This window comes from Galeopterus variegatus, unplaced genomic scaffold, assembly GCF_000696425.1.
Source record: "Galeopterus variegatus unplaced genomic scaffold, G_variegatus-3.0.2 Scaffold6453, whole genome shotgun sequence".
NCBI classification, from domain to species: Eukaryota; Metazoa; Chordata; class Mammalia; order Dermoptera; family Cynocephalidae; genus Galeopterus; species Galeopterus variegatus.
Window position 1 is genome coordinate 50,811 of NW_007732564.1, and position 20,726 is coordinate 71,536.

The 20,726-nt window shown below is 39.6% G+C and overlaps 1 protein-coding gene across 1 annotated transcript in view; it reads right to left on the minus strand.

The window, feature by feature from the left end:
* The window catches only part of LOC103606305 (histone lysine demethylase PHF8), an 82,546-nt gene that overhangs the window by 39,781 nt on the left and 22,039 nt on the right, over window positions 1-20,726 (minus strand). Inside the window, exons 2-8 of the mRNA XM_008590919.1 lie at window positions 16,294-16,379; window positions 15,819-15,927; window positions 13,280-13,440; window positions 12,498-12,639; window positions 10,512-10,698; window positions 8,330-8,492; window positions 83-170 (exon numbers count right to left, since the gene is read on the minus strand). Coding sequence (XP_008589141.1) covers window positions 83-170; window positions 8,330-8,492; window positions 10,512-10,698; window positions 12,498-12,639; window positions 13,280-13,440; window positions 15,819-15,927; window positions 16,294-16,379 — 936 coding nt within the window. The remainder of the gene's footprint in view (window positions 1-82; window positions 171-8,329; window positions 8,493-10,511; window positions 10,699-12,497; window positions 12,640-13,279; window positions 13,441-15,818; window positions 15,928-16,293; window positions 16,380-20,726) is intronic.

Consider the following 20,726-nt stretch of genomic DNA (forward strand, 5'->3'; position numbering starts at 1 on the left):
AAAAAAAAAAAAAAAAAAAAAAAAAAAAAAAAGAAAAGAAAAGAAATGGCCAATTCAAGATCACCACAGCCTCAGGACTCACTTGAGCTGCATTTCGATATTAAGGCTGTGTAAGAAGTTCCCTCCAAAGGCAAGGCAGTCCACAGGGGTCAGCACAGCATGGATCCATCCTGCAGGGCAACAAAGCAAAATCATAGCTGGCAGAGGGCCTTTCTTCTTCTGGACATCACTGCCCACTCAGTTCAACCTCAACTCCTTAAGACCAGTTGGCCTGGCAGTGACTCAGAACATTTTTAGTTCTTCCAGTATCCCAACACCCAACCTGGCCTAATGTGCCATGCCATCATTATAACCTGAACTGGACCAATGTATGGGGTTAATAAACTTCTTCCACTTCCCTCCTCTCCACTTCAAAATCTTTCTGTTGCCTTACCTATCCTCTTTTCTCTTGGAAAGGCATCACCTCCCTGCCATAATTACTCCTTCTAACTCTACCCTGAGTAAAACAAAAAGAGCTTCTGTGTGAGATCTGGGTTCTAATTACCCATGGTCAACTGCAGTCCAAAAATATTAAATGGAAAATTCCAGAAATAAACAATTCACAAGTATTAAATTGTGCACCATTCTGAGTAGCATGATGAAATTTGGCGCCATCCCACTCTGTCCTGCCCAGAACGTAGATCATCTCTCTGTCCAGCAGATCCATGCTGTACAAGCTACCTGCCCATTAGTCACTTAGTAGCCATCTCAGTTATCAGATCAACTATCATGGTATCACAGGATGTGTGTTCAAGTGATCTTTATTATACCTAATAATGGCCCCAAAACACAAGAGTAGTGATGCTGGCAACTCAGATATGCCAAAGAGAAGCCATAAAGTGCTTCCCTTAAATGAAAAGGTGAAAGTTCTCAACTTAGGGAAAAAAATCTTTTAAGTAACCAAGCTGCTTATCTTCCACCAGAGTGCTTTGTAAACAAGGATCTATAAAAACCACATTTAAACACTGTTGCATGTCATAATAGAAAGTGGCACTTTGCTAACCTAAAACTTGCAACAGAATATCAATAGCAGCTTTATAAGACTCAGGAGGAAAAACTGGTTTCAGAGTTGGAAGATTGTTGTAAGCCACTCCTTTTTATGTCATTTAGAGACTAAAGAATTGCAAGGCTGCCCATTGGCGAGTCGTACAAATTAAAATTATATTTCCTTCCATGCATGAAAAAAAAAGAAAGAAAAAAATCATATGCCGAGGTTGCTAAGATCTATGGTGAGAATAAATCTCCTATCCTTGAAATTGTGAGGAAGAAAAATGAAATTCATGCATGGTGTATGTAGAGTTTGGTACTATCTGTCGTTTCAGGATTCCACTAGTCCTGGGACGTATGCCCCATGGATAAGGGGGACTACTGTACTTTACAAGTGGTTGTGAAGCACGTACCCAGCTAGAACTCAATTATTCCCCTTGCCCTTGTACCTTCTGGGACTTTTCTGATTTTTCTTCTTAAATCTCTCTCTCCTTATGTTAAGTGAAATAAACCAGGCACTGAAAGAGAAATACTGCATGTTCTCACTCATACGTGGAAGCTAAAAAAGTTGATCTCATAGAAAGAGAGTAGAATAGCAGTTACTAGAGACTGGCAAGGGGAGAGGGGTGGGAGGCAGGGGGCGACGGTGGTCAATGGATACAAAATTGTAGCAAGATAGGAGGAATAAGATCTAGTGTTCTATAGCACTGTAGGGTGACTACAGTCAAAAACAAATTACTGTATAACTTCAAATAGCTAGTAGAGAGGATGCTGAATGTTCCCAACACAAAGAGGCAACAAATGTTTGAGGTGACAAATAGGCTAATTACCTTTATATGATCATTGCACACTGTGTACATTTACCCAAATATCACATTATACTCCATAAATACATATAATTACCATGGGACAATTAAGAAAAATTAAAAAAAAAAAAAATTTCAGAGACAGAAGTGGATTAGAGGTTACCAGAAATTAGGGGGAAGGAATAATGGGAAGTTATCACTTAATGGGTACAGAGTTTATGTTTAGGATGATGAAAAAGTTTTAGAAATAGAGGACACAGCATTGTGAATGTAATTAATTCCACAGAATTGTACATTTAAAAATGGTCAAAATGGCAAAGTTTATGTTATATATATTTTACCACAATAAAAAAAAAAGAAAAAAGAAATCTTCCTCCTTCCCCCTCCATCCATCCTACCAATGCCTTGGTTCAGACCCCTCACTATCTCTCATCTAGGCTACTGCAAACTGGCTCCTCTACAACAACTATTTTCAGTGTGTGGTCCAGGAAACCCTTGGGCTCCCTGACATTCTTTCAGAGCATATGAGAGGCCAAAATTATGCTCATAACAGCATTAAGATGTTCTTTGCCTTTTTCACCCTCATTCTCTCAAGGGTGTGCAGTGGGGTTGTCCAGAGGGTACAGGACATAATATCAAACAGACTGAATGCAAAAGCACACCTGAGAATTCAGCCATTTTCTATTAACCCAGACATTAAATGTTTTTCACTTAAAAAGTTATTTTTCATAAAAAACTTTTTTATGCTAACATGTAATGGGTTTACTATTATTTCTCAATGAATTAATAAGTATTTTTAAATTTTCTGTTTTAATTTCTATGATAAATATTGATAAATATAACCCACATAAATAAAGGCTCTTTTGGGTCCTCAATAATTCTTAAGAGTATAAAGGAGTGAGTACAAAGTGTTTACAAACACTGCTCTACACTCATCTCAAATCTATCTTCTATATCTGATCCTAAGTGATATGTCTAAAATACAAATCCTGCTCAAAATTCTTCAATGAGAAGACATAAATAACAAATGGAAATTTTAGAACTGAAAAATGCTGTATCTGAAATTAATGCAGTGGATGAACTGAACAGAATAGAGACAACAGAGAAAAGAAATACAGAGAACTTGAAGATAGAGCAAGAGAAATTACCCAACCCAAACTTTAACAAATAGAAAAAAGACAGAGGGAAAAATAAACTCAGAGACCTATGGGACTAAAACAAAATACATAACATTCGTATAATCAGAGACCCAGATGAAGAGAAGTTACAGCATGAGGTTAAAAAAGTATTTGAAAAAATAATCTCTAAAATTTTCACAAATATGGCAAGACATAATAAACCTACACATTAAAGAAGCTCAGTGAACTCATATAGCATTTTAAACCCAAAGAAATCCATGCCATGTTTTGCCATGCATAGTCAAACAGCTGAAAACTGAAGAAAAAGAAAAAAACATTAAAAGTAGTAAAAAAAAATGACACATTATGTACAGGGGAAAAGCAATTTAAATGATACCCAAATGCCATCAGAAACCATGGAGGCCAGAAGGAAGCAGAACATTTTTCAACTGATGAAAGAAAAGAACTAAACCCGGAATTCTATATGCAGCAAAATTATCCTTCAAGAACGTAAGGGAAATCAAGACATTTACAGATGAAGGAAAACTAAGAGAATTTGTTGCTGTCAACATACCCTGAAACTCCAAACAGAAAAAATGGTAAAAGAAGGAATCTTGGAACACCAGGAAGGAAGAAAAAAAAAATACAAGAGTAAAAATATGGGTACATACGGGAACTTCCGGTCAAGATGGTGGAATAGACGGTCCCCAGCATCACCCTCTCCCACAATCAACCAATTTACAACTACTACAAAGCAACAACAACCAACCCGGGACCACTAGAGCTCAGGGGAAGAGGAGGAGAGAGCTACGGAGTTCATTAAGGCAGGGGAAGACACAATGGGAGAAGGAGGGGACTGCTCCGACCATTTCGAGTCTGGGCAGCTTTCAAGGGTGGCCCTGGTGAGCACACAGAGCAAAAGCTGGCAAAAGCCACAGCTGTGCCCTTCATATAAAGTTGCTTAGAGGCTGCAGGGGAGAAGAGGGCTTTGGTGGCCCCCAGGCCAGCAAGACAACTAACAGGGTCCTGTGGACCCACACAGGAGCAAGAGGCCACAGATAACTGAAAAGAAGAGCCACTCAAAGGTCAGTGAGTCACTGCAAGGGACTGGTGCATGGTCCATCCCATGGGAAGTGATTGGAGTATGGGCAGTGGGGGAGATGGGCCCACTGGGGGAACACTGGGGCACAGCATGGACAGCTGATCTGCCCTCCAATCAGCACAGGCCACTCAGTGGAGACTGGTCAAGAACATAGAACTGCAGAGGGTGCAGTTTGCTGAAAAGACTTAGGCCCAGACCAGAGTTTGCAGACAACCCAGGTGTACCAGACCCCAGAAGTGTTTACAAGGTCAACAATTAAAACCCAAGCTGCACAAAAAGCCTTCCCCAGAGAATCAGCAGCAAAGCAGCAATCTCGCTCAAATACAGAGCTCAAAAGCTGGTTCCCTGAGGAAGTTCCCCCATTTTAGAAGTAACCAAAGGACAACAAATAGTTCCAGTGCAGAGTTTAAGTGGTGGAAAGAACAAACAATCCAACACAGAACTGAAAGAAAAAAACAAAACACTCACAGATCAGGGACAAAGTTTTGATATTAACCAGTAAATATCTAACACCACCAAAGAAACTTGTAAACCTAGAAGGACCTGAAGCTCCCTGGGTTCCCAAGTCGGGGAGGGTGGAAGGCCATGGGCCTCAGCCACACACCTCTGACAACTGCATCCAGCCCAACAACGACCACCAGGCCATAGCTAGAAGTGACCTAAACTCTGGAGCTGGGGCAATGAGGGGCTGAGGGCCTCAGCAACAACCCCCACTGACATCTTCACCCATCCCAGTGACAACCACTGAGCCACTGCCAGAAGCATCCTAGGCTCCTAAGCAGGGGCAGTGGGGGGCTGAGGTGTGGCTGAGGCCCCCCAATGGCTGCACTCAGTCCAGTGATGACCACTGAGCTGCCACCAAAGTGCCCCAAGCTCCTGAGCCAGAGCAGTGGGGATCAAAAGCCTCAGCCACACTCACCTGATGTTTGCACCCAGCCCAGTGACAACCACCAAACAGCTGCTGGAAATGCCCTGGGCTCCCTAGCCAGGGTGGTAGGGGGCCGAGGGCCTCAGCCACACCCCCCACCCCACCAACATCCACATCCAGCCCAGCAACAACTGAGCCACCACCAGAAGCCCCGTTCTCCCCTGCTGGAATGAGGGGGGTGCCACAGGCCTCAACCACAACCCCCTCCTTTCTCCTCCTTCCAGCCTATCTCCCTTCCCTTTTCCCTTTCCTCCTCCCCACCAACTGCTCTACAACATCTTCCAATGTAAAAAAATAATTTAAAAAAATGGGTAAATACAATAGAATTTCCTTCTCTTGAGTTTTCTAAATTATGTTTGACAGTTGAAGCAAAAATTTTAACACTGTGTGATGGGGTTCTCAATGTACTCAGAGGAAATACTTAAGAAAAATACATGGGAAAATATAAGAAATGGGAAAATGTAAGAAAAATGGGAATGGTAAAGGGACGTAAACAGAGGTAAGGTTTTAACCCTTCCCTCAAACTGGTAAACACCTGTAGACTGTGATATGCTGTGTATGTATAATGTAACAACTAGAGCAATTAGTAAAAAATATAACAAGAGAAAATAAAAAACAACTAGAACAACCATTAAAAAACCTATATGAAAGCTGAACCTAAAAATTCATAGAAAAAAAATCAAGGGAGCCAGAATAGCCAAAATTATCTTGAAAATGAAAAACAAAGTCGAAGGGCTGACACTTCCTAATTTCCATACTTACTAAAAATGTACAGTAATTGAGACAGTAGGATACTTTCATAAGGACAGACATGTAGATCAAATGGAACAGAATTCATGGTCAAGAAATAAACCCATAATCTATGGTCAATTGATTTTTTGACAAATTCAATAAGGAAAGAATAGTTTTTTGTTTTTTTTTTTCCTTTTTGTCTTTTTTACTGACCGGTAACGGGATCGCAACCCTCGGTGTCGCGCCCTGTACCGGGGACTGGCAACGGGATCGCAACCCTCGGTGTTGTGCCCGCACCGTGCTCAGCCAATGAGCGGGAACCGGTCTCCACATGGGATCTGAACCCTCGGCGGGAGCGCCGCCGCGCTCCCAAGCAGCGCACTCTCCAGTGCACCACCGGGCCAGCCCGAAAGAATAGTTTTTTCAAATGATTCTGAGACAACTGGATATCTACATACAAAAGAATAAAATTGAACCTTTACCTCACACCATATACAAAAAAAACCTCAAAATGGATGAAAGATCTAAATGTAGAAACAAAAACTAAGACACTTAGAAGAAAACATAGGCATAAATCTACATAACCTTGAATTAGGCAACAGTCTCTTAGAAATCAAAAGCATAAGCAAACAGAAAAAATAGAAATTTGACATCAAAATTCATAACTTTTGTGCTTCATAGCACACTATCAAGAAAGTGAAAAGACAACCCTAAGAATGAGAGAAAACTGCAAATCATATATCTGATAAAGGTCCAGCATCCAAAATATACAGAGAATTCTTACAACTCAACAATAAAAAGACAACCTAATTAAAGAGTGGTAAAAGAATTTAAATAGACATTTCTCCAAAAAAGATATATATATCTTTTTTTTTTCCCCCAAGAAATTAGAACCCTCATACATTGCTATTGGGAATGTAAATTAGTACATGCAGCTGCTTTGGAAACAGTTTGGCAAAAAATTCAAATAGAGTTACCCCATAATCCAGCAATTTCCCTACTAGGTATATACCCAAGAGAACCTTAAATATGTATAACATACATGAATATTCATATCAGCATTATCCATAATAGCCAAAAAGTGGAAACAACTTAAATGCCTATCAACTGATGAATGGATAAACAAAATATGGTATTCCACACAATGGAATATTATCCAGTCATTAAAAAGAACATAGTACTGATAAATGCTATAACATGGATGAACCTTGAAAACATTACGCTGAGTGAAAGAAGACATAAAGGACAACATATTACATGATTCCATGTATATGAAATATTCAGAAGAGGCAAATCCATATATAAAGGAAGTACTGCTAATGAATATGTGGTTTCTTTTTAAGGTGGTGAACATTTTCTGGTATTAGATAGTAGTTGTACAACTTTGTAAATATACTAAAAACAACTGAATTGTGTGACATAGCTAAATCAGTTCTGAGAGTGAAATTTAAAGTGTTAAATGCTTACATTAGAAAAGAGGGAAAGTCAGAAATCAATAATCTTAGCTTCCATCCCAAGACTAAGAGAAAAGGAGAGCAAAACGAACCCAAAGCAAGCAAAAGCAAGGAAAAATAAAAATAAAAAAAGTAATCAATAAAATTGAAAACAGAAAGACATCAGAGAAAAATCAATGAAACACAAAATGTTTCTTTAAAAAAACTGATAAAATCAACCAACCTCCAGCAAGACTGACATAAATAAGAGAGGGCACAAATAGCAGGAATAAAACAGAGGATATCACTAGAGACCCAGAGGACATCAAAAGAATAATAAGGAAATACTATAAGAGAACTTCAAAATGTTCACAGAAAGCTTTGTGTTATCTTTCAATTCTATTATTCCATGAACTTTTTGAGGCACCCTTGTATGAACAACTCTACAAACATAAATTTGACAATGTGGATGAAATAGGCCAATTCCTTGAAAAGCAGACTACCATAACTCATCCAATATGAAACAGATAGTTTGAATAGCCTTATAAAGATCAAGGAAATTGAAAAAGTAATCTCCAGGTCCATGTGATTTCACGAGAGAATTCTACCAAACATTTCAAGAAAAGTTAACACTAATTTTGATTAAAGAAGTCAAAGAAAATCTAAATAAATGAAGGGACATACTATGCTCATCAAAGAATCAAGTAAAAATGCTGAGGGACTTTTTCAAAATAAATATACTCAGACCCCATCCCACACCTAAGAATTCATAATTCTAGGGGTGAAGCTCACCCAGTAATGTACTGTTTAGGGAAAAAAGTCCCACCCCCACCTCAGGTCATTCTGATTTACAGCCTAGAATACCAGACTCCCAGTCACTATCCCCAGAATCATGGAGCTGAGAGTCCTGTTCTCTGTCTACCAAGCTGACATCAACCCAGTGCAAAGGAGTCCACCAGCCTCCCTTTGGACACCACCACCTGCAGCCTCCCCAAGGAACATGCTGCGTACTCACAACCACATGAATTTTCTTAATGCCCAATTCTTAGCCTTCAGGTGATATGAGAGAGATAAGATAGCCCACATAATCAGATTAATACATTATGGGAAGGGGTTGGCTGTGGTGCCACAAGCTCTCTTCTTTCCACCCTCCCCAAACCCTCCCAGAGGGGCCCAGGGAAGACCTGTAGGAATGAAAAGTGTCTGTCCTTGTTTCACAGAACACTTGTAGCATTTGTCCACTTGGTCCCCAAAGAACATCTCATTCTGATTAGAGGAACTGCTCCAGCACTCAAAGAGAGTCAGATTGGCATTTGTTGGGCGGATCAGGTAGAATATCTTCTCACCCTGAAATAGAAAGAGGTTGAAGTGCCAAAAATACCAAGGGTCCTTCAGGGGCACTCCAAAGGGCTGTTCTCTCTCCTATGCTCCCAGACCATGGCAAAGTTCTTTCCCAAACCCGTTCAAAAATCTTTTGTGTGTGGATTTAGAAAACTTCAAAAGATTCTTTTGGCCTCTGCACTTTTAAGTTTCTATAAATTTGACAAAAACAATTTGGAAAGGGCATTTCAAACAAAATTGTTCAAGTCAGGACAAATGTACACCAAGTGCTCCTACTTTAGATGCAATGTCAAATGAAAAATGGCTTCTATAGATGAGTAGATCAATACTACTAGCCCTAGGAGAATTTAAGGCCACATTACTGATGAAAAGAAAATTTAATTTGCTTTTAAATATCATTTACAGAGTGTTCCTTCTCACACCTGCAATCAAAGCCAATAAAAGTTTACAAGTTCAATAACTGCCCAAGGATTTCTGGAAGATTACATGCTAGGTGATTATCTGCTGGAAAAACATTTTATTTCCTAATTGTGTTTTTCCTGGATAATAACCAGATATATAACTTGGCAAAAAAGGAACAAAAATCCACTAACACAAAGATATCCCCACAGCTTGACTGGTTCAATCAACATTTCACAATGATAAATTTCAATGAAGAAAAGCAACAACACTAGAAATATCTATTGTACAAATGGAGAAATTTGAATCAGAACTGTAGATTTGTTAGTAGTATTTCAATGTTAATTTCCTGACTTTGATAACTACATTGTGACTATAAGAGAACACCTTTGTTTTTAAGAACTACACACTGAATTATCAAGAGATAAAAGGACACATGTCTGCAACTATTCTCAAATGTCTCAGAAACCAAAAAATACCCATTTTATTATGTTTGCTTTAGAGAAAGAGAGAATATAATAAAATGATAACATTTGGGGAATCTGGTTGGGACACAGGAATTCTCCCCATTATTTTTGCAACTTTTCTATAAAAATAAAATTATTTAAAAATTAAAAAGTTAAATCTAACATTTGCATAACAGTACTTTCATATACATGGTCCAATTTCTTCATGATAAACCAAACAACTAGCTGAGGATTTGTGATCACTCGGACAAGAACCATAATTCAAGTTTTTGGCTCTTTCCTTGGCATTTCCAATAAGAAAACTAAATAGTGAACAACGGTGAAAAAGAATTAAAATTCTTTAAGAAATTTGTTTTCCAGACCTCAAAAATCCTTTACAGTCATTGGTAATTAATATGCTAATTACAAACCTGTAACAACCACTAAAAAGGAAATTGTCTATAGGAATTATGACTTTAAAAAGACTTCTCATATACGTATGTTCTATCTTGACTGTGGTGGCATTTAACTGACTACGCAATTGTCAAAACTCAAACTATACACTTAAAATGGTTGAATTTTATAGTATATAAACTATACCTCAATAAAGTTGGGGGGAGGGGAAGTTTCTCATGTTACAAAGAATTTTTGAAGTACTATGGATATTTCCATACATGTTGATAGGAGTATAAATTGGTTCAATTAGAAAGTAAAGTAACAGTTGGGAAAATCCCAGGTATCTGCTATAATTCAAAACTTTTTTTTTTTTTTTTTTTTAAGACGACTGGTAAGGGGATCTTAACCCTTCCCTTGGTGGTGTCAGCACCACGCTCTCTGAAGTGAGCGAACCAGCCATCTTTATATAGGGATCCAAACCCATGACCTTGGTGTTATCAGCACCACACTTTCCCAAGTGAGCCGCAGGCTGGCCCTCAAAACACTTTTGGATTAAGCATCAAAACTGTAGAGACAGGCCATCATCAGTGTATATGGTATGCCACATCCACCAAGTACTCAATCAACTCTGATAGAGGAGTTATGTGGAAATTTCAAACCAAATGTCATAACAAAAGAGAATCTGGGAGACAGGTGGGTCTCAGTAGCCTGTTTTGTGCTGACAGCTGACACAAACAGGAAGACCCAAGGCCTGGCTGCCTCCAGAAGCTATATGCCTTCCTACCTTGAGCACATGGTACCAGACCGAGGTGCCGCCAAAGTCAATGTGAAAGTCTGTATAGCTATCCCGCACGCTCATGAGGCAGTACTTCTGCACATTGGGTCTCTCAAAGACACACTCCTCCGGCCACAAGTTCTCGACCCATGACAGCTTTCGAACAATCTTGGGTGTCTCTACCAGATTAGAAAGCCTAACAAAGAAGGGGTAGACAGCAGATATCAGCTGATTGGGAATTGAAGGTTGAAGCCTGAATAAAATACCCCACATCTCTGTAAAGGTCAGATTAGACAGAGAACAAGTTCTTTCCATAGAATCGCCAAGGCACATAAGATACGTTTTTTAAAAAAATTTTAATTTATCAATATACAATGTAGTTAATTTTCTTGTCCCTTTACCAATTCCTCTTTCTCCAGCTCCCTCTCCCCTGTCCCCTAAGATACTTATTTCCATAAATCTGGTAAACATTCTCATTCCAACCAACTCCAGAAGTACCAGCTCCACAGCCTTCTTCATTGAAGGTGGTCATTTTTTCCATTAAATGTTTATACTCCCCCCCACCCCAGTCAACTCACTTGGCACTTGGTTTATAACTAGCCCCATCTCACAGTGTCTTCTTTAGGAGAAACCTTTAGAGAAACCTCTCAGGGCTCAGTTTTAGGTAAAGAAGTGTTTCTCAGAAACATCTGGTTGTTTTTATCCTACATAAAACCACAAATCTTACAACACTGCACTCCCCTCTTTGTTCTGACCTTCAGGAAATTCAGACTGTAGAGGAAACTCTACGGTCCATCTCTACCAACTATCAGACATTCATACACGCATTTTATATGTAGAGTACCCACCAGATGCATCCTATTTTCCCACCTTTATTTTCCGTTTGTTCCAATTTTCTTTTTTTCTCTGCATCTCTGTAAGCTACCTCAAATACTCTTTTAGGATGAAGTGAGGTATAAATAAATAAAGTTTCTTAAACACACTCAGTTTGTTTAGCCTTGTATCAAAAACAACACCAAGGGTTTTAATAGTGTACTATAATTATATAGGATGTTACCATTAGGGAAACTGGCTAAAGAGTACACAGGACCTCCTTGTACATCTTTTTGCAACTTCCTGTGAATCTATAATTATGACAAAACTAAAAGCTAAAAGTAAAAAATCAGACAGTAAACTTAAGGGCAAAAAGATACGTTATGATTTCTTGGTATTTCTCACAGTTCTGAGTACAGAGAAGATCGTATATACATATATACAGAGAGAGAGAGTACATCAGTCCAGATAGATCATTTAGAAGTTATAATATAGCTATTTTTTCTTTTTAAATCAAAGAAACCTCACAAAGAATGACTGTTTTATAATGATGAATATGCTAATTATCCTGATTTGATAATTATATATTGTATACAGGTATTGATATTCAACTCTGTACCACACAGACATGTACAAACAATTGTTTCAATTAAAAAAAAAAAGAAATACAAAAAAAATTTTTTTTAAAGTGAATCTCAGAAATCCTTTCCTTTTGTTTTTGGTTTTTGGTGACTGGCTGGTATGGGGATCTGAACCTGTGACCTTGGTATTACCAGCACTATACTCTCCCAAGTGATAAGAAACCTTATCCTTACAGAAACTACTTGGGAGTAATTTCAATAAATCTATTTTTAGGGACAGAAGACTTATCCTATCAGTCAGACAGTAACCATGCCACAATCTAAATACGAGAAAAAGGTCAAACAAAGCTGTCCTGGACTTGAAGGAGACAAAAATTAATTAAAATAACTACTGTGTAATTTATCCAATGCTAGAAACTGTGGAGGAGAAATATGACTTGGTTGTTATAATGTGAGCAGCTACCCTAGAAAGTATAACCCAGCTCCCCATCTCTAAGGAAGAAACCACCAGGAGGAAGGGAAAGGAATATGAATATATACTCAGTATATCACAAGTTCCACGCTCTTTTTTAGGCTTTTTTGTTACCTCTACCCCTCCTACCTGGTATCAGAGAATTCCAAACTAATGACATTGAGGACTTTCTCCCTCTTCCCACTGTAATAGTATTTCACAAAATCACCGAGCTTCATCTTGCAGTCAGCCTGGCGGGTCACATCAATCACATCAATCTCTTTGTCAGAACCTGGAATAAAGAGATGGGTTCTGCACCAAGTGGTCTCAGGGACTGGGGAAGCCTCTCTGGTACCTCCACCAGTCCCTAGAATGGACTTACACTCAAAGCTTCTTTCCTCAGACACTGTATGTATATATGTATACGTGTGTGTGTGTGTGTGTGTGTGTTTGGGGATGGGTGTAGGAACCCATCACACTCTCCTTAGACCTACGTGCTAGATCCAGGACTGGTAGGGCTATGGAACTACCTGGCATACAGCCTCACACATAGTATAGCCCACCTGTCTGAACCCTGTTTCCTCACTTTTTCTCCTCTTTACTCCAAAACCACATGCCCAGAAGACAAATGGCATGTGAAAACAAGAGTCAAAGGCTTTCTCATATCAACAGAGGACAGAAAGACCAAGATCCCTAGAATTCCCCAGGTAACAAAATGGGGCTCAACCTAGGGGTTGTGTTTAAGAGGAGAAGGAAGAGGAGACAAGGATTTTGGCTCTAGTTTTGCCAAAGAATGATTTTGGGCAAGGCACTTTACCTCAGACTCCCAAGACAGCTAAAAAGGAAATGCAAAAGGTAGATAGGAAGGGAAGGGACACAGGTCTTGACAGGAATAAACAATGTCATAGTTAAAAGGGTCTATGGTATCTTACCAACATAGTGTTCCACATCCCTCACAGTGAATGATGGCGAGGGCAGCGTCATCCCCAATCCGTCCTTCTTCAAGACCAGGATGGGCACACTGAAGCTATTCTCTTCCAGGAATTCCACAGTCAGCTGACTTCCAGTGGGCTTCAGAATCACTTCATCTGAGCTGCAGACCACAGGAGAGAAAGCTTGAGCCCAAGGCCCTGCCCACTAAAAGACTCACTGGACACTGCCACTCACTCAAGGGGTGGGGTCTTCCTCAGGGGACCAAATGTGGGCTGGCAACTAATGGCATAAACCTCATATGCTGGGGAAGAAATGACCTGTCCAAGGCAAGAGACCAGGTCAATGGCAAAAGTGGGGAATATCTGTCAGTAGGGTGCTCTTCTACAGATGACAAAGGAAGAAATCATTCAACAGCCTGCCCAGGAAGAAAAGATATATCTGACAAGTTTAGCTGATTTGTTCTGACTTAGAACAGCATCATCCAATTTAAAACACTGGCATAAAGGGAAAAGACTGATTAAAAAAAAAAAACAACAATTTTTACAACCACTCTCTCAACACACATACTTAACTAGAAAACAGGAGCTTTAAGAAAAAATGATGCTGGAGAAAAGAGACTACTTGACAAGTTTTGCTGAGACAAACATTAAGCTCAATGTCTATCTCACTCTTAATTCTAGATGGTCCAGAGATTAAATTGCAAAAAATAAAGCCGTAAGAGTACTAGAAAAAACATGGGACAAGGCCAAGTAGTAATTAAAAACAGTAATAAACAAATTTACATAAAAATTAAAATTTTTTGCACAGAAAGCTGTTATAAATCAGTAAGAAAATAGTAACATAATAGAAAAACTGTCAGCACAAGGAAGCAGTTCACAGAGAAAGAAATAAAGATGGCTTATAAATGTACAAAAATCTACTCACCTCCATCATAATTAAAGAAATGCAAACAACAAGATTTCATTGTTTATCTTATCAAAAGGGCAAAAAAAGTTTGACAATGAACAATGTTGGCTAGGATATAGGGAAATCTGTACCCTTGCACATTGTCTGTGAGAGTGTGAAATAGTACAGCCGCTTTGGAAACAATTGGCAATATTTACAAATATTTTTAAAGCACATAATATTCTTTGACCTAATAATTTCACTTTTAGACAGTAAATCTACACACATACTCAACACATATGCAAAAATTTAAGTACAAAGATATTCAGTGGAGCATTTTTTTTCTAATAGCAAAATATTGGAATCGAATGTTCATCAATAGAGGACTGGTTAAATAAATTGTAAATACATACAATATAATACTAAATAGCCATAAAAAAGAATGAGGAACATTTGTATGTACTGTTATGGATTGATCTCCAAGATATAAAGTTCAGGTTGTTTTTTTTTTTTAAAAACCAAGATGCAGAACAATATAGCATTTCCATTTGTGTCAAAAAAGAAAAAGAAAAAGAAGGATATACAAATACATGTGTGTTGATTATGCAAAAACTATTTCTGAAAGAATGCACAAGAAATTGGTTGACTTTAAAGAAGGGACCTGAGGGGTCTGGAGTAGAGAGGAGATTCACTGCCTTTAAATAAACAAATTAAACAAAAAATATTTTGAAGAAACAATTATTCCTAAGAATATTCCAGTTACAGAAAGCTAAAAACGGTCCAGTGAATTAAAAACCAAGCAAGAGAGAGTGCTTTATTCATTAATTTTTAACTCATTAGTTTTGCTCAATTGAAGATTAATAAGCTCAGCTTAATAGAAAAAACTCTGATTGTAAAAGAAATACATGACTACTAAAAAAATTTTTAGGGGGAGGTGGCCAGTTAGCTCAGTTGGTTAGAGCACGAAGTCGTAACACCAAGGTCAAGGGTTCAGATCCCCGAGCTGCCCAGCCACCAGAAAAAAAAAAAAAAATTTTTTTTTAAAAAAGAGTTTTCTGGGCCGGCCCGGTGGCGCCCTGCTACAGTGCGCCGCTTGGGAGCACGGTGGCGCTCCCGCCGAGGGTTCGGATCCCACGTACAGACCGGCCACTCACTGGCTGAGCGAGGTGCGGGGGCAACGCCAAGGGTTGCGATCCCGTTGCCGGTCCCGGCCCGGTACGGGCGCGACACTGAGGGTTGCGATCGTTGCCAGTCACGAAAAAAGACAAAAAAAGGAAAAAAAAATAAAAATAAAAAATAAAAAAGAGTTTTCTCTTCTCTACAATGAGAGAATTAAACTTTCTGATCTTTAAGACTCCTTCTAGTTCTAGTACTTCTTGGGTCCACGTAAGTATCCTCTGCAGACTTAGCTAAATATTGTCTCCCAACCACCAAAAATTTCTACAAGTGGACCTTAATGTACTCTGTACATCAAATGAAACTCTACCTACTGTTTCTCAGAAACTGACCAAAACAGAAGTTCCCTCCACAGAGGGAACTCGCAGAGCCCTGAACATCCACAAAAAGCCTCAGTATGTTGGTAAGCTGCGAAGAGATGGGTCCCAGTCTCCCAGAGCCCTGGTGTTCACCAGCCCTTCAGCCAGGGGTCCTCACCTGTCGAAAGTCCTACTCCGGAGCTCTCGAATGAATGTAGGACTCCCAGTCTTCACTGGCTTCACCTTGTGTGCATCATGCCCTTTTGAAGATCCACGGCGTTTTTTCACTAAGCCACAAAAAGACATGAGATTGTAAGAATGGCCATAAGCTATGATTCCAAGAGCAAATGCCTCAGCAGATCCTTCTCCTCTACCAATCCAACAACCCTTTGGAGTACCTGCAGTCAATGAGGCACTCACAGACTCAAGAAAGTTCCCAACGAAGATGGGTGCATCCTCTAGGAAATCCCTAGGAAGGGAGGGAGGTGAAGCTATGTACTTCTACCCTCAGCTGCTGGTCTGCACAGGCTTCTGATATTTCCTAATAAAGATGAATCTGAAGCACTCAGGCAAAGGCAATTGCCCTCCCAAGCTTCCTTTCTTTTGTCTCTCCTCTGGGCTATTTTCTCTTGGAAACCCTAAGATCTACTTACTAATGGAGGGCCCATGTAAGACCTCGCAGTTGGGGCAGTGGTAGAGGTCAATGTCAGCAGCCTTCTCCTCTTCAACACCAACACAACTGGAAAAGAGAAAACCAGCCAAGAGTAATGGGAATTTTATGTTTTATAAGGCCTAGAATAGTGCTGTCCAGTACAGGTACATGTGGCTATTTACATTTAAATTCATTAAAATTAAGTAAAATTTAAAATACAGTTCCTTCATCACACTATCTACATTTCAAGTGCTCAGTAGCCACATGTGGTTAATGGTTATCATATTGGGCAAATTATAATACATTTTCATCAATGCAAAAATTCTAATGGACTACACTAGTCTAAAACAATTATGACAGAATGAAAAATGTACACAGAGTAAAGATTCATTAAGCCTCAGAATGGTCAAAGCTGGGAGAGACTCTAGAGCAGCACTGTCCAATAGAAATGTAATGTGAGCCAAATGTAATTTTAGATGTTCTAGCAGTCACATTAAAAAGGTAAAAAGAAAGAGGTGAAATTAATTTTAACAATATTTTATTTAACCCATATACACAAAACATTATTTCAACATATAGCCCAAATTTTAAACTTTGTGATACTTTATTAAATGAAAGGGATTAAAAAGCATATTTTATAGTCAACAACTGATCTGAGTGAAGGACTACAGGTAGTCATTTTTCTTTTCCTTATCTGTATTTTCTAATTTTCTACAATGAACATATGTTATTTCATATTTTAAAGTCTAAAAAAGATTTATTTAATTTTGAAAATTTGACTTTGCATGTATGTGAGATGGTGCTATGGGTTAAATGCATCCCCCAGAAGTTCATGTAATGGAAACCTAACACATTGTTAACAGCCTTTTAAGAGGGTAGGAAATCCAATTATGGTACTTGAAAGGTAGAGCCTTTGAGAGGTGACTGGATCATGAGGACTGTGCCCTTATGGATGGATTAACACATTCATGGAGTAATGAGTTATCATAGGCGTGGTTCTGATGGCTTTATAAAGAGAGTGAGTGAAAAATAAAAAGTAAAAAAAAATAAAAAAATAAAATAAATAAATAGATATATTCAAGCAAAATATGTACATTAAATCATATTTAAGTGGTCTACAATGATTTCTACTAAAGTAATCTTTATCAATTAAGTAAAAATGTTTTGATATATTAAAAAAAAAGAGAGAGTGAGTGAGTGAGAAGATTAGCTGGCTTGCTCCTGCCATTCCTTGCCATGTGACAATCTGCAACGCTGCAGAGTCATCACTAAGAAGGCCTTCACCAATGTGTTCCCTAGACCTGGGACTTCCTAGCCTCCAAAACTGTAAGAAATAAATTTCATTTTCTTTCAAAATTACCTGGTTTCAGGTATTCTGTTATAAGTAACAAAAAAGGACTAATACATATGGTAATCTCACAAAATTAAACCTGTCCCTCACCAGGGAAAGCACCAGCAGTGCTCCAAATAACTTCTGGCTAAGATTAACCTCCTAAAACCTTTGATTGGCCACACACAGCAGGAAGCACAAAAATAGGGCAGAGCTCAAATAGTTTCAGCCAAGATCATGCTCGTAAACTGACTTCCTGGGATCAGGACCCCATCACCCCACCATCTTCCCGACTAATAATCCTATACCTGTAAACCTATAGCATATCAATAAATGGGGGCTATCACCAACAACTTTGTAGGGACTTCTTTAAGGACTCAATCAGATCATGCATTTAAAGTACGTAGCACAGTGAACACAGTCTGGTACACAGTAAGTAATCAATAAGTGATAACCAATATTATTTCTTTTACCTATTCAAACCCTCACCCTTCACCTGCCTAAACCTTCTTTAAATACATTCCCCAGACCTTGTAGCATTAACTCACGTCCCTGGACTGCATGCTCTACCTCATACCCCTGTTACCCTTGGACACTGCTCATGAAGGAAGCCCCTCCAGTCATCTTTTTCTCCTGAAATTTCATCCCATATGGCTATGTGCTTTCTCTACACCAAACACCCACTGCTCAACTCCCTTCCTAACTTGTCTGTAGTACCTCAGCAATCCCATCTGTTGGTAAACAAACAGTTCTACAATTGTATCCCATTCAACAAACCCTCCTTCACCTTTCTGGCTTAACTGAATGCAGCTTCTCCTACAAGAAAACCAAAACCTGGTAGCCACTGACTTACCTCTCACTTTCTCCCTCCACTATACCCTGAAGTAGGCATTCTAGCATCCAATTAAGAACTCAGACTTTAAGACCAGACTGTCTCGGTTTCCAACCTGGCTATGCCACTTACTACCTGTGGGATCTTGGGCAAGTTACTTAACCTCTCTGGACGTCAGTTTCCTCATCTGTAAAATGGGAATAAAAACTGTACCTACTTCAGAAGATTGTTATCGAAAGTAAATGAATTAATTTATATAAAGTGTTTAGAACAATGCTTGGCACGTAGTAAGTGCTCCACATATGTTTGCTATTATTAATCCATGTCCTATCAATTCTATCTCCTAATTAGCTTTCAGTTGTGCCCTTCTGTCATCCTACCTGCCCCTGCCCTAATCCAGGCCACTATCATTTCTAACTGGGATTATTGTCCTACCCTCCTAACTGGGCTCCTGGACTCTACTCTGTCCCCACCCAACTGGTCCACCACACTACAGCCAAAGCGATCATTTAAAAACACTAATTTAGGGCCGAGCCCGTGGCGCACTCAGGAGAGTGCAGCGCCGGGAGCGCAGCAGCGCCCCCGCCGCGGGTTCGGATCCTATATAGGGATGACCGGTGCGCTCACAGCGCTCACTGGCTGAGCGTGGTGCGGCCGGTCTCAAAAAGGACAAAAATAAATAAATAAATAAATAATAATAAAAACACTAATTTGATCTTGTCAACCCATGCTTAAAACCCCTCACAGGCTTCTTGTTTTTCTTAAGGTAAAGTATAAACTTATTATGGGCTCACCTCTTGCCCCTCACACACAGTGTCAGCTACATAACTTGTGGGACCTAGTGCAAATGAAAAGCAGGAGATTCTTGTTCAAAAAACAGAAAAAAAAACTTTTCCCTTTCTTCCATGGTCTCTCCCCACCAGGTGACTCAGCATACAGTGTGCATACACACTTGACCTGATTTTCTCCACACTTGCACCTGGGTCCAGAGCCCCAGGCAGCCAGCCAAGAACCTGTTTAGGGAGGCAGGAGAAGGTAAGGACCACACATGAGCCAAGGCTCTAAGACCATAGCACACACTCCATTGTCCCATCACATTCAGAACACAAAGGTAAAATTATATAGAATTTCAAGACAATCGCAGAGCATTTTAAATTTCAAGAACGTGGCCCCATGTGACTACAGTGATTGCACACCCACAAAGCTGACCATGCTCTAAAAAGCCAGCTGGACCTGAGTGCCATGCTGTTTCTGGCATCCCAGCTTCATCACATGTGGCTCCTTCTGCCGTGGCTCCATTCGCACCACTACACACACCATTCCTATTTCAGCTCTCACCACGCTGACTTACAACTGCCCGTTTACTTACTGTCTCCCACCACTATCAAAAGTCCTCACTTTCTCTATCTCCCAGTCTTGCTTTACTTATTATTCCACCCAATTCAACAAACGTTCATTGTGCTAGATTAACACCTCACATCAGGGAGGTAGATAAATGAAAATCAGACTTCTGGTTGCACTGTGTCGATAATTATCAACTGGGACCAAGGGTGGTAAATGATGTTTTCCTCTGGGTGGCTTCCTTAGTGAAGACGACAATCATCACAGCACCAGGTCTCAAGATTAAGATGAATTATCCACAATGTGAACCACAGAGCCTAGCACATGGTAGGTGGGCACTTAATTAATATTTGTTAAGTAAAGAAATACATAAATTCAACAAATATTTATTGAGCAGATACTGCCCTCATGAAGTTGACATTCCAGAGGGGGAGACAGGCGGTGCCAGAAAGTTTTGTAAGTGCTACAAAGTAAATAAAGCAGAGTAACAGAATGGTAGGTAAATGAGTGAATTAGAAGCATACATAATAGGAACTGAGAAGAAAACTGAGCTATGAATTTTGCATATATTATTATATTTAATCTCCACAACAAATCAGGGCATTCTGTACCATATTAAGAGACACTACAACACAGAGGTTAAAAGTACAGATTTGGGAGCTGAAGCAGCTGCTAAGGTGAGCTAAGGCTCGCGTGGCACTCAGGGCTTAGTCTAAGGCCCGGAGGGGAAGGAAGCACCCACAGTCAGAGCAGCTGCCCAGGTGAGCAGAGACCTGCATGGCACCAGGGCTCAATCTTAGGCCCTGGAGGGAAGCGCCCACAGCTACAGCAGCCACAGAGTTGAGCAGAGACCTGCATGGCACGGGGCTCAGTCTTAGGCCCTAGAGAGAAATGCCCACAGCAGCAGCAGCTGCCAAGGTGAGCAGAGACC